Source organism: Sminthopsis crassicaudata, chromosome 2 (genome assembly GCF_048593235.1).
Source record: "Sminthopsis crassicaudata isolate SCR6 chromosome 2, ASM4859323v1, whole genome shotgun sequence".
Lineage (NCBI taxonomy): Eukaryota > Metazoa > Chordata > Mammalia > Dasyuromorphia > Dasyuridae > Sminthopsis > Sminthopsis crassicaudata.
The window spans coordinates 86,263,888-86,277,399 of NC_133618.1; the positions used below are offsets into that span (position 1 = coordinate 86,263,888).

Genomic DNA, 13,512 nt, shown 5'->3' on the forward strand with positions numbered 1-13,512 from the left:
AAGGTGAGAGAAGGGAGTAAACAAGTGTAGGGAGATGGAAGAGCTTCAGAATAAGCAAAACAGTGGATTATCTTTGAAAATGCAAGCTTGTTAATATTTTCAATATAGTTGTTTTTTGTCATTCATTCTCTGAGAGCACCATGACATATTTGGGGGGGGGGATGATTCCACTACATGCAAGTGCATTGGTTTTAAATGAAGGAGGAATGTGCAAAAGTACCAGTCCCACTTTATCCTCTATTGCTGTCTGGGTCCAGTGGATGGCTGAAGACAGCCACCTTTCTTTGGGAGACCTTGGCCTTTAAAAAAAAAACCTAAAGTCTTTAGTTTCAGTTTGACTTAGGCAATGGCCATTCAGTGTTTAAGGCTAGGTAAGAACTGAGGCAAAGTATGGTCAGAAAGAATGGGGGATGGTAAAATATGGAGATTTTGTTTAGTCTAGTTAGATATTGAAGCATTTTCAAAGTTGTAAGGGATTTCAGTAGACCTGAGAGACCATGAGATTTAGCATTTCAGGAGTCACTTACAGTTAAGAGGCTAAGTACTATTTTCTCCCTGGAGTATTAGTTTTGAAAGCAAACTCATTTTTCTTACTTGGTTTGATCTTTTTGCTTCTGTTTGAGATTTCAGAAATTGTTTTGATTTGTATAGGTTTTGTTTTATTATGTAAACTGTGCCATATTCTTAAAATAAAATTTTGTGTTTTATTTTGGGAAGTTGTTTGTATATTTATAATCTGTTTTCCTTTAATTTTTCATAGAACTTTTAATGGTTTTTGCTCTTTAGCTTCATGCTTTCTAGAAATTGCCATTTTGATCCAAAAAAATATATTTTGTATTCTCCTAGTTGGATAGATTCAAATTTGCATTTCTATCATAGTATAGAGTTGGTAGGAAGTTTAATGATCATAGTACAGTCTAGTACAGATCTAGTACAGTCTCCCATCTAATGCAGGAATCCCTTTAACAGCATCTCTGACATAAATGGCCAAGCCTTCTGCTTACACATACTGTAGTAGGTAGCTCAGTTATTGAATGAGCTTCATCTGTAGTCTCTGAAGCTTCATAGGATTTCTATACCCCTTTGCCATGACAGCCATTCAAATATTTGAAAACCAATATCATGTTTTTTTCTTTAACTGGCTAAGCATCTTCCCAGTGCTTTCAGCTCTGCCTATTAATGTTACAGTTTTCAGGCATCACTCTTGATTCCCTTATTGATTGCAATAATATCTTAAAATATGACATTCTGAGCCTAACTCATTATTCCAAACGTGATCTGACCAGTGCCTGAATATTTTTTCTCCTGATTTGGACACAAATGCACCCAGAATTTCAGTACTTGTTTTAGTAGCTGATTGTTACTGTTGGCTCATTCTTTTTCAGGTCATTAACAAATAATTTGTTTGCTATTTTGTTACATTTTTCTTTCTTTCTTTCTTTTTTTTTTTTTTTTTTTTTTCTTTTTTTGTCAGGGACACCTGCCACTACCACATTGTATAGTTGAATTTCCCACATGTAGGAAAATCTCATTAGTCAGCCTTATTGTTTTCTATAATCATTTTGCTTTTGGCATTTATAATTTAGATTACTGTTCTGGGAAGATATTTTCCTTTCTAGATTTTTAATGAAATAGTATAAGCTCACCATTTTGCACTTTTTTTTAATGTGCTAATATTGCAGTTTATTAAATCTGGCTACTAGATTAAGAATTTATATTGTGGAATGTGTATAAAATGTGCTTTCTTTAAGTCTTTGGATATAACTTTTACCAAGAAAAATCATTCCTAAAATGATTTTCCAGTAATTAATTCTACTGAACAAAAATGGCAGATCATAGTATGATGTATTTTGTTCATTTTGCATAGTTTCCTTCTATGCTGCATGTTTCTGCAAAGGGAGTTTGGGACCATTATTACTATTACATACTAACCAAGATTATCTTTATAACTTTAATACTATAATGGTCTTTCTTAATGATCATTAAGGCTCAATATTGGTTCACTTTTTTCCTGAGGCTGGGGTTAAGTGACTTGCCTGGGTCACAACTAGGAAGTGTTAAGTGTCTGAGATCAGATTTGAACTCAGGTCCTCCTGAATTCAGGGCTGGTGCGCCACCTATCTGCCCCGCTATTATTTTAAAGGAATAATTTAATGCTTATTTTGAATATATTTTTTATTTGAAAAGCTATATTATACTTTGAACAATATTTTTGTTTCATATTAAATTATTAATAAGCACATGCTCTTCAAATTTTTTGAAAGGCTTTTGATCAGAGGTAAGTATGAAATCAGGTTGGTAAAAACCAGAGGATATTTCTATTGACTGGAAGGATGGTATGAACATATTTATGAAAACAAGTAATATTAAAATTCAGAAATGAACTATAAAAATTATATTTAATTAGGTCAACTTTTCTTTGTGTAAATGAAAGTGTATTGATGTAGATCTTTGTGTGAGATAAAATGATTTCAGAATTAGGTTACCTCTACCTAAAACTACTTTGAAATTTGTCCTGTTTAGAGAGAAACACTTCTAAGCAAGTTATCTTACAATTTCTTCTACCTTTCTCCTTTATTATTCCAGGTACTACTTGTTCCATATGTATGTGTCCACAAATTAGGAGTAGGTGTTTATGTAGCCATAAATGAGATAGAGTAGGATATTGAAATAAATAGACATGATCTCTGAACATGTTGCTGTATTTTATGTAGTTTCTAATGGAAACTACAATTATTTGAGGTTTCATTATATTAGTAAAAAAATTGTGTTAATTTTAATATTTATTCCACTCATTGTTTAGATTTAAAGTAACAAAGTGCTGCTTTTACTTTCACATACTAATACTAAATCTTTGTTCTTGGTAATTTAAGAGTTATAGATTCTATAGTTGGTTCTACATATGGTTAAAAAAAATCAAACTCCTAAAACTTTCCCTACCCATCAAATCTCGTCATTTGTTGAAATATTAAATGAAGTCCCATAGTTAAATAAAAGTAAAAAGATTTAAAAGATTTTGGAAAATATTTGTGGAATATTTTAAGCTTGGTAAAAGGATTATTTCTTGATTAAAAGCATTTTAATCAAGTATTTCATGTTCTAATGTATCAATTATTGAACAGATATTTTAAGTGCTTATATGCCAGGTGCTAGGAATGCAAAGGGGAAAAAAAGAGTTTACTTATCTAAGGGAAAACAAGATGCATTAAAGTAAGTAAATGCAAAGCAAGAAGAAGATATCAAAAATTATATAGAGAACTTGATTAGGCCCTCGTAATATAATCAACATATACTTTGGTCCTGTGTGAAGGTAAGATGGTTTAAAAACAAAAGTTGGAAAATGTGGGGATTAATAATAAGAAATGAGGTAAAAACTTGTAGACTATACAAAGAATAAGAATTGTGAAATTGGTGCTGGATTTGGCAAACATTTAATTGATATCACACATAAAGAGGTCATTCTTGAATAAGTTGTTTATTTATATATTTAGGTCTCTGACTTGTTCAAAGGTCAAGTTCGGGGATAATAAAGTAAGAAAAAGATAAGTCTTGCAATTAAATAGTTTCAGTCTCTTGAAAAAAAAAAGAAATACAATCTTTGTAGTGATTTCTCATAGACATTTAATGATTATAAATCAATTGTTATAAAGAGGAGATCCCAGTTGAGCTTAAAAAAATCATCTTTGTGCACACATGATTTACTTGATAAACTAGAGTGGCATGACAGCCAAAGATATCACAAGTTTAGAATACAATTCATTTGTATAGGGAGAATAGTATTATGAATATATTTTCATAAAACAAAAGAAATGATAGATAAAATTAGTTTAACGATAGCTAAGTAATGTCATGATTAGAGTACTTAAAGATCAATTAGAAAAAGTATAGGAAAGATCCACACACTTTTAAATAATAATGCTTTTTAACCATAAAGCAAATACAGAAGAAGTAGGCATGGCAATAAAGAAAGGAAAGGTGGAAAAATCAGTTGGATTAAGCAAAATTTAAATAAAGGTTTTGTTAAAGCCAACCAATTGTAAAGTGTTAAATTGATACACAGGAATCTGAAGGAGGGGAAAATAGTAAAGGAACAGAAAGTCATGGAGTATACTAATAGCAATTAAGGGAATATCAACCATTGACTTTTGTTTATAAATTGTTATAAATTTTTTATGATTATACATGCATCAGAGGCATCCTTGATATTTTTAGAGAACTTTTTGTAAGCTGTATACCATTGTAGCTCATATCTATATCACATGATTGAAAGATGTGGAAATACCTAACACACATAATGCGCACACCATAGTTAACAAAAGATAAGAAGGCATTTTATTTAGTGGAGGGAAAAAATGCCACCTTAAAGACTCTCTTGGTGTTTTCCATGCTTACATCAGAATTATGCAAGATTCTCTGAAACATGTGACTACAGGGGACAACAACCAAGCAACCACAACCCAACAACCTTACTTCAATACCTTCTTAATCAATTAGCAAGTATTACATGTCTGTTTGCCAGATACTATGCTAAGGTGGGAGGAATATAAAGATTAAAACTAAAACTAAAATAAAATGGTATAAGTTTGTTTTGATGGAGAAGGCATACATATAAAACATACTAATATTTGCATAAATAATAGTTACATCTAAGCTAGTTTAGGAAGGAGAGCATTAGTAATGGGGCACAGGAGGAAGCTTTATGCTGCTGCTGCTGATGCCTGAGCTGCATCGTGGAAGAGCAGTAAGTAGTAGTTTGTGAGGTAGAGAGAAGTATGCATTCCAGGCCTAGAATACAGCCAGTAAGTGCATACACATTGGAAGTGAGAGATAGTGCCATATGAATGAGAGATAGTGTCATTGTGAAAGTAAGAAGGAAAGTAATAGTAAATGAAGTTGGAGAAATGGTTCTGCCAGATTGTGTAGGGTTTTAAAAGCTAAATAGAAGGATTTATATTTTATATTTTATCTTAGAGGCAATAGGAAACTAGAAGTTGGTTGAGTAGGGGAGGGATGCACTTAAGGAAGATCATTTGTTAGCAACATGTAGAATGGACTAAAGCTCTGAGGTAGGGAGACAAAATAGAAAGCTGTTTGAACAACTTAGATGGAAAATGATGAGACCTAACCTTAAATGATGTCTGTAAGAGGAGAAAATAAGCAGATGTGAGAGATTATATGAAGCAAGATACAAAATATAGAAACATTTGACAACTGACTTTTTGGTGTGAGGAAAAAAGATTTATAGATAATGGTAAGCTTTTGAATCTGTGGCTTTGGAAGGATAGTGGTACCCTGCATAGACAGAAGTTTGAAAGAGCATTTAGAGAAAAAATGTAGGGAGTTCTGTTTTGGACATAGTGAATTTGAGATGCTCTTACTACATTCAGTATGAAATGTACATAAAAGACTTGAAGTAAGAGGAGGTTTTGAGTAGTTTTCTTTTGAAAGTGAGCTAGGGAGTTAGAGAAGAATAAAATGGTCCCTCCACTGCTTTGGGACAGTGAGGACTCTATTGAAACTATAATATGAATGTAATATGCCCGGTAAATAGCATATAAATCAGCAGCTAGTATGGAGAAATGGAAATAGATGTGGAAGTAATCCACATTGGTGTTTATTTAGAGCAGATATTCCTAAACTTTTTACAAGACCTAGGTATAAGTATGTAAAATTGGGTATACAAACAAACATTTGCTGATAATAAACCATTTCATGACCTCTGCATTTTGATCCCATATGGAGTCACAACCTATAATTTAAGAAAGTGGGGTTTAGAGAACAATGGTGGTAGAACAAAACGGTAAAAGGGGAAAAGGGAGTTGAGAATTTTGAAAAGAACAATTCTCTTATTTTACACATTGCTTCCATTAATTTAGCAACTTAAGATTGCAATTTTTTTTGGCTACTATATTTTAAAATAAAAATTCCAGACCTTTTTTCCTATGAACTCTGTGAACTCTTTCTGTCTTCCAATTCAATGCAATATGGAAAGTCTAATGTGAAAGAAATATTTTCTTTTTAGATTTAGGCCATTTTAATCTGTTGGTCTTTTTGGATCCCAGTGGTACTATATAATATATTAGCAATCCTTTCCAGCTTTGTATACTGTATTAGTGACCTCCTCCCTAGTTGACATCAATCCATTAGTCACTAGTTCAGGGGTTCTTAAAAGTACCACCTGCTGGACGTTTATGCAGCCTGCGGGATTATGGCAAATCGGCTGAGTTATTGTTTTTACTATAGTCCGGCCCTCCAACAGTCTGAGGGACAGTGATCTGGCCCCTATTTTAAAAAGTTTGAGGACCACTACTCTAGTTTTTTTAGCCAATTCTAAGCCTACCTAAGTACTATCTATGCCAAATCCCTTTATTTTCCCTATGACTAAATAGACTTTGGGGGTGACTTGGTGAAATATAAGCATTGTAATAAAAGTGATGATGATGTCTAGGGCCATTCCCATGTTCTGCTATTATTTTAATGTCACAATCTTATTGATGTAAGTCAGTGGTGTCAGGCTGAAATAGAAATGGAGGCCATTAACCAGAAAATGAGTTTTGTGGACCATTTTTGACTTAATTTTGAAATTGTTTTAATCCATTTTACTTAATTTTGTTAAATATTTCCCATTTACATTTTAGTCTGGTTTGGTCTACTTTCAGGTATATTGTGTATTGCATGTTGTAGGTGGTCCAGAAGATATAATGACTATTTGATCCATGCCTATACAATGTACCCAGGTGGCGTGGTTTATTATTTTTTTAATGAAGTCTTGCTAATTCACTAATCATTTCTCTCTCTTAAATGCCCTTGTTTTCTGTTAAAGCTTGCAAATTTTTAAAATAATTGCAAAAAACTGAATCAATAGAAGAGAAAAATAGTATAAGTATAAAATTTGATTTTTGGTCTTACTATATATTCAGCTTTGAAAATTTAAGTTATTTGTAAATAGAATTAATGTTTTCATTAGATGTTTAATGTTGCATGTGTTTGGTTATTATTTCACTCATTTGCATTTCAGTTTTAGCTTTTGGGTAAATTAAAATTTTCCATAGTTAAATTTCACTAAAAAGCTTATCTTAGTTATAGTACACTGGACAAGTTGCTTAACCATATGTTTTAGAGCAGTTACAAGTATGCATTGGAAGAGTATTTCTTCACCGGGAGTTCATTATACAGGTGAAATAATAGATCTGGACCAGAATTTAGCCTTTTTTTTTTTTTTTTCCCCAGAACCAGATGTTTTACTTCAGTGTATGGCATGAATTTAAGATTTTTACCATTTTTTCCCCCTGTTAATTTTGATGGTTATTGAAGTAGCACCTTAAAATTGTTCTAATTTCCATTTCTCTTGTTATCAATAGGTTGGAATATCTAAAGAGTGATTATCTAAAATTAGTGAGAAAGCACCATATTGTATCATCAGGGGCAAGTTACTTCACTTACTGAAGCTCTCTAGACACCATCCTAAGATTATAAATTTCAGAGATGGTAGCAACTTACTGGTAATGGGAATTTTTTCAGTGGGAAAACCTACTGAAACCACAGGGACTCAGGCAATATCCTATAATTTATGCATTTATGTAAAAATTATCTGTACTTACTCTTTGGCCATTTTCCAATGATGATTTAATTCCATTACATATATAAAGTGATTTAATACCTTTATTTTATACCATTTAATACCATTTATTTAATATTTTTTATTTAATTTATTTAATACCATTGCTAGGTAGATATGACAAAAGCTCTGAGTGAGAAGATTATATAACCATTCTTGGGAACATGTATTCATGTTTGAGAGGGAAATTTTGGATAATTTAAGCTTTCAGGACAATTCAATATCTCTACAATGTTCATTAGGATTTGGATTTTTTTTCTTTCCTTCAATTAATTTTTGTGATTTCGCTTGTAATTTTGAATGAATACTAATCAATAAATATATTATACACAAACACAAAACACAAACCATATAATCTCACCTTTTGAAGTGGCATTTGTGCTTCCTTCAGGCTCTCCCCTTGTATACTACCTTCATCTCTGAAATTTACCCTGTCAAAAACAAAATCTTGATATAAGACAAGCACATGTCCCTAGTAATTTTATATTGTTTTGTGGTGGGTGTGTGGGTGTGTGGGTGTTTTAAGCTGCTAATCAGCTTTGGTAAGTTTTGTTTTTATGACTGAGTAGATTTGACCTTTGCTCAAATTTTTCTGTTATCTTTTCTTTCCTCAATCCCATGTTAGTGGTTTTAAAGTATTACCCCGGGAGCTGACATTTCAAAGGTCTCTTCCATAGATAGCTAGTTAGTATTTCCTTCACTATTTGAGCCTTATGTATTATTGTGTAATAATGGTGATTGTATTAATCTTTGGTTATATAACATTCTGCTTCTTTTTAACAATTTGAATATGCATGTGTGTGTCTATATATATATATTTTTTCTTTTTGAATTGATACCACCTATCCTTTCTTTTCCCCACAGATTCAGTACTAAACATGGGTGCATTTTTGGATAAACCCAAAACTGAGAAACACAATGCTCATGGTGCTGGGAATGGTTTGCGTTATGGCCTAAGCAGCATGCAAGGATGGAGAGTAGAAATGGAAGATGCTCACACAGCGGTTGTAGGTATTCCTCATGGCTTGGACAACTGGTCATTTTTTGCTGTTTATGATGGTCATGCTGGATCTCGAGTGGCAAATTATTGTTCATCACACTTATTAGAACATATTACTAATAATGAAGATTTTAGGGCAGCAGAAAAACCTGGATCTGCTCTTGAACCTTCAGTGGAAAATGTTAAGAGCGGAATCAGAACTGGCTTCTTGAAAATTGATGAATACATGCGTAACTTTTCAGATCTCAGAAATGGAATGGACAGGAGTGGTTCAACTGCAGTAGGAGTTATGATTTCACCTGAACATGTCTACTTTATCAACTGTGGAGATTCACGTGCTGTCCTTTTTAGGAGTGGACAAGTCTGCTTTTCAACCCAGGATCACAAACCTTGCAATCCAAGGGAGAAGGAGCGAATCCAAAATGCAGGAGGCAGTGTAATGATACAGCGTGTTAATGGTTCATTAGCAGTTTCTCGAGCTCTGGGGGACTATGATTACAAGTGTGTGGATGGCAAGGGCCCTACAGAACAACTTGTTTCTCCAGAGCCTGAGGTTTATGAAATTTTAAGAGCAGAAGAGGATGAATTTATCATCTTGGCTTGTGATGGGATCTGGGATGTTATGAGCAATGAGGAGCTCTGTGAATTTGTTAAATCTAGGCTTGAGGTATCTGATGACCTGGAAAAAGTGTGCAATTGGGTTGTGGACACTTGTTTACATAAGGTATGTAAATATTGCTACTAATGAATTGTTACTTGGGTTTGAAATATCACATTAAAGAGGGTTGTCTAACCAGTAAAATTTTAACCAGTAAAAAAAAAAATCAGCAAAGATTTCAGATTAATGATTGCATTGGGATAGATGTTTTCCCCAAAGTGTCTTGTTAATCACAATTGATATTGTTCTGTTTTTTCTATAAATTTCTACATGGCAGTGGGTGGTAGGGATTTCATAAAGCTCCCTCAATTTAATGCAATTGTTGGTGGGAATAATTTAAACTTTAATTTAAAGTTTTTACAAGTTTGTTTTAAGGTATGTTTCTGACATTGACACACCTCTTTTGTAAGTACTGATTCTAGATCAGATATTCAACTAGCATTTATTAAGCACCTACTATATGTTCCAGGAACTGGGTTAAATATTGGAAATAACAAAGGCAAAAAAATAAAGTAAAATTCCCTCTCAAGGAGCAGTTTAATGAGGGAGAATATGTGAACAGATGTGTACAAATAGGATATATGCAAGTTAATTTGGAGATAACCTCAGAAGAAAGGGTCAGGGGGAAAGAGAAGGATGGGTCTTTAGCTGAAACTTGAAAGAAGCCAGGAAAGAGAGAAAAGAAGGCAAGGTGTCCAGCCAAGGAGGAGAAGCTAATGAAAACTTTGGACCTTGGGAGATGGGTTATCTTGTGCTAGGAAATTAGTATTTCTGAATTGCTGAGCTGGAGAGGGAGGAGCCAAATTGGAAAGGGCTTGAAAAATTTTATAAAAATTTTTGTTTAATCCTGGAAGGTGATAAGATATCATTGAAGTTTTTTGAAAGGGTACTGGGCAGTGATTCCATCAAGTTATCACCATAGGAAATGACCTGAGAATGGAAGCTATTAACTAATTATTGGGTGAATTCCAATTGCTTTGTTTTTGTTTTGATATTTTTTCTTTTAATTCATTCTAAAAGGGATGGTTTTTTGAGTTATTAAAAGCTTATTCATGTACTTGTCAACCAAATCTTAGTTTTAATTTCTTCACTTGTAGCAGATCAATTATTTTGGTCATATATTTTTTTTTTTGGTTGAAGGTCATAACTTATGCAGGTCTTTTTGAATAAACTCACTTTATTGAAGGACAAATTATTTCTGTCACATTCTAAAAAATATGTTTTTCTATTTTAGTGTTCTAATCCATGAGTCTTTAAAATGTTATTATGGCAAACTTTTCATATATTTTCCATGATAATTGGGTTTATTATTTTTAACTCAGGCCTTTTTCTGGAAGTGGTATCATTTTATTTGGCTTTTTGGTTAATCCAGTAATAAGATTCTCAGTTCTTTTCTAGTACATTTTTTCCCCAAACTAGTTGCTTCTAATAGAATGAGAACTATTTGACTTTTTTTTTTTCTTTTTTCTAGTGAGATGAATAAGATTAGTGTTGAAACTTGACTCTATTTTTTTTCCAGTGTAAGGTTTTAGTTTCTTGTTTTGGAGCTCCTGCAATCTGTTATTGAGTAGAGGATCCATATAAAAATGAGAATGGAGTTCCATGACTTTAAGAATACACTTTTGTTTTTATGCACACGCACACACACACATACTATATTTTATATATATATATACACACATATATATATATATATATATATATATATATATAGTGTTTATACATATATGTATGTATATAGTACAAAATTTTTCTGTATATAATTTTTTATATATTATAGAATTTTTGAGCCAGCCAGAGAGTATTTTGTTTTATATGTGTCAAGATGTGATATATGCTTTGTCTCCTTGATATCTTCTTCCTATTTACAAAAATGTTGGCCTGAAATCTTCATTTGTAATTGAGCTTTATTTTTTCCATGTTGTATTTTAAATTGATATATCAGCCTCCACCATATTTTTGTGTTTCAATATTTGTGATTCTTTTGGTTATTTTTCTATTTTCTAATTTATTCTATGATGCTTTGGTGTCTTGTTTGGTTCAATGCTAGATTTCTGCATTGTCTTAATTTTTGCTTATATCTTTATGCCTCACAGTATTTATATGTAATTTATATGGTTTTTTTGTTAATTATTTCCCCTGCCTCCATTCATTAAGTTCAAAACTACCTTTGGAGAGGGAAACTTCTATAGCTGCTATAGACTAAAGCCTATATCCAGACATATCTTCCTAAGAGAGGGGAGAGCTACTCATTTTCACAGGAGGTAAAAATATCTATGCACTGCATTATCTGCTTTGTGTCAGGAGCCTGTCTTAATTTTTACTTATATCTTTATGCCTCACAGTATTTATATGTAATTTATATGGTTTTTTTGTTAATTATTTCCCCTGCCCCCATTTATTAAGAAATCTGCCATTGTGGTGAAAAGAATTTTAGTGAATGTGTCTTTAAGTTAACTTCATTATTAGGTTTTCTTGAAAACTTGTGTTTATATATTAAGCTTCTTCCTTATGGGTCATAACTTAAAACAATTCATCTTGTACAGAGGTGTATTTAAGAGTCACTGTATTGAATATTGAAGGAAATGTTTTTTTAAAATGTCTTCTTTGCAGTTAGGGTTAGGTTTAGATTATGTGGGAGATTACTGAAGGGGGTAAAGGGAGGAATGAAATTTTGAGCCTAGATGATTGGTATAATGGAACATCATTTTACCCCACTCCTTCCCTAGGAAGGGAATTTTTGGAATTTTTTTTTTTTTCTCATGTTTGTCTCCCTCTTTCCCAAAATATTAGTTTGGGAGGGGAACTTTTGCTGGGGTTGGCAATATGGACATTTCATTCCTAGAGAAGTAGAAAAATGATTGGTTACTTTGAGAAATAGTGAATCTTTTTAGTTGGAATAAGACACTTAATGGGCACCTTGTTATATAATTAAAGGTTTGGTTTTTCGAATGAAGATAAGCTATTTTATAGGATTTTGATATTCATTGTAGAGGAATATAGATGTTACTACAATTAACAATTCTCATATTTTAAAGATAAAGCTTTACACTAAAATAATAAGCATTTAATGGATAGAGACTGGACATGTGATTTCTTTGATACAGGGAAAACCAGATTATTATCTTTCTTCTACAGTATTCTGATACCTTTGAAATATATAGTCTTCAGAGAAGTTTAAATGACTTGCCTGTGGTAATATACACACACACACACACACACACACACACACACACACACACAGAGTATTTAACAGAATTCTGAGATAAATTATTTTTAAATTAACTGCTTTTTATATATATATTTTTTATATATTGTGTTCCTACATTTTCACATCTAGGTCAGGCCCTTTATCACTCTTGCCTGGACTAATTGTGATAGCATTATTACCTCAGGCCTCTTGCTCTAATAAATATTGGTTGATTGATCTCCAGTTTATGAACTATGTGCAAGATTGTGTATACATATAAATCAATAAATACTAGGTAATCAGAGAAAGAACAGTAGCAGATAATTGGGCATCAGGAAAAGGTTCATATAGAATGTGGTGTTTGAGCTGAGTTTTGAAGGAAGCACCTCTGGAAATAGAGTTCAGCTATAGCATAGGTATAGAGGTGGGAGATGGATGTGATAGTATCTTCTTCAATCACCTCTTTGACTAAATTTTGGAAGTGTACATCAATTACATCAATAAAGATAGTTTTTAAATTGGAAATTTCTACAAAGATGAAAATCACATATTTCAAATGCAATTAAAAGCTGCTAGTCCATATGTAAACTGAAAAATAATGCTACTTAAGATAGGATATTGCTGTGTGAACCTGGATTTGTAAGATATTTGCCTTATGGAATTATGTCTTCATTAAGCCAACCACTTGGGGTTATTCATGCTAATTGAAGACTACAAATAATTGCTGAAGCCCATTGGTATTTCTCAAATATTCGATTATTCAGTTGCTTCAATATACTTTTGTTACCAAAATTTCTACTCATGCCTATAACTGGTTTGTTTCATTTAGTTTTTCATTTTATTTTCCCACACTGCTGTAGACACGAACATGAACATTGAAATTGCCAAAAAGAGAAGGACCAGACACGACATCAATAATTGATACACTTGATCTTTATTTCACTTTATTTAGAAGCAGTACTCTGTAATTTTATTCATTTCTGTATTGGTTTTTCTAGTGGTAAAGACCAAAAAAATTGCATTGAATCATTATATGGAGGTGCAGA

At 32.4% G+C, this 13,512-nt stretch overlaps 1 protein-coding gene across 3 annotated transcripts in view; it reads left to right on the forward strand.

The window, feature by feature from the left end:
• PPM1B (protein phosphatase, Mg2+/Mn2+ dependent 1B) overlaps positions 1-13,512 on the forward strand; it is a 67,979-nt gene that overhangs the window by 35,421 nt on the left and 19,046 nt on the right. For all 3 annotated transcript variants that reach the window (XM_074286705.1, XM_074286706.1, XM_074286707.1), the window contains exon 2: positions 8,483-9,342. In XM_074286705.1, the coding sequence (XP_074142806.1) occupies positions 8,497-9,342 (846 nt within the window). In that variant the 5' untranslated portion in view covers positions 8,483-8,496. The remainder of the gene's footprint in view (positions 1-8,482; positions 9,343-13,512) is intronic.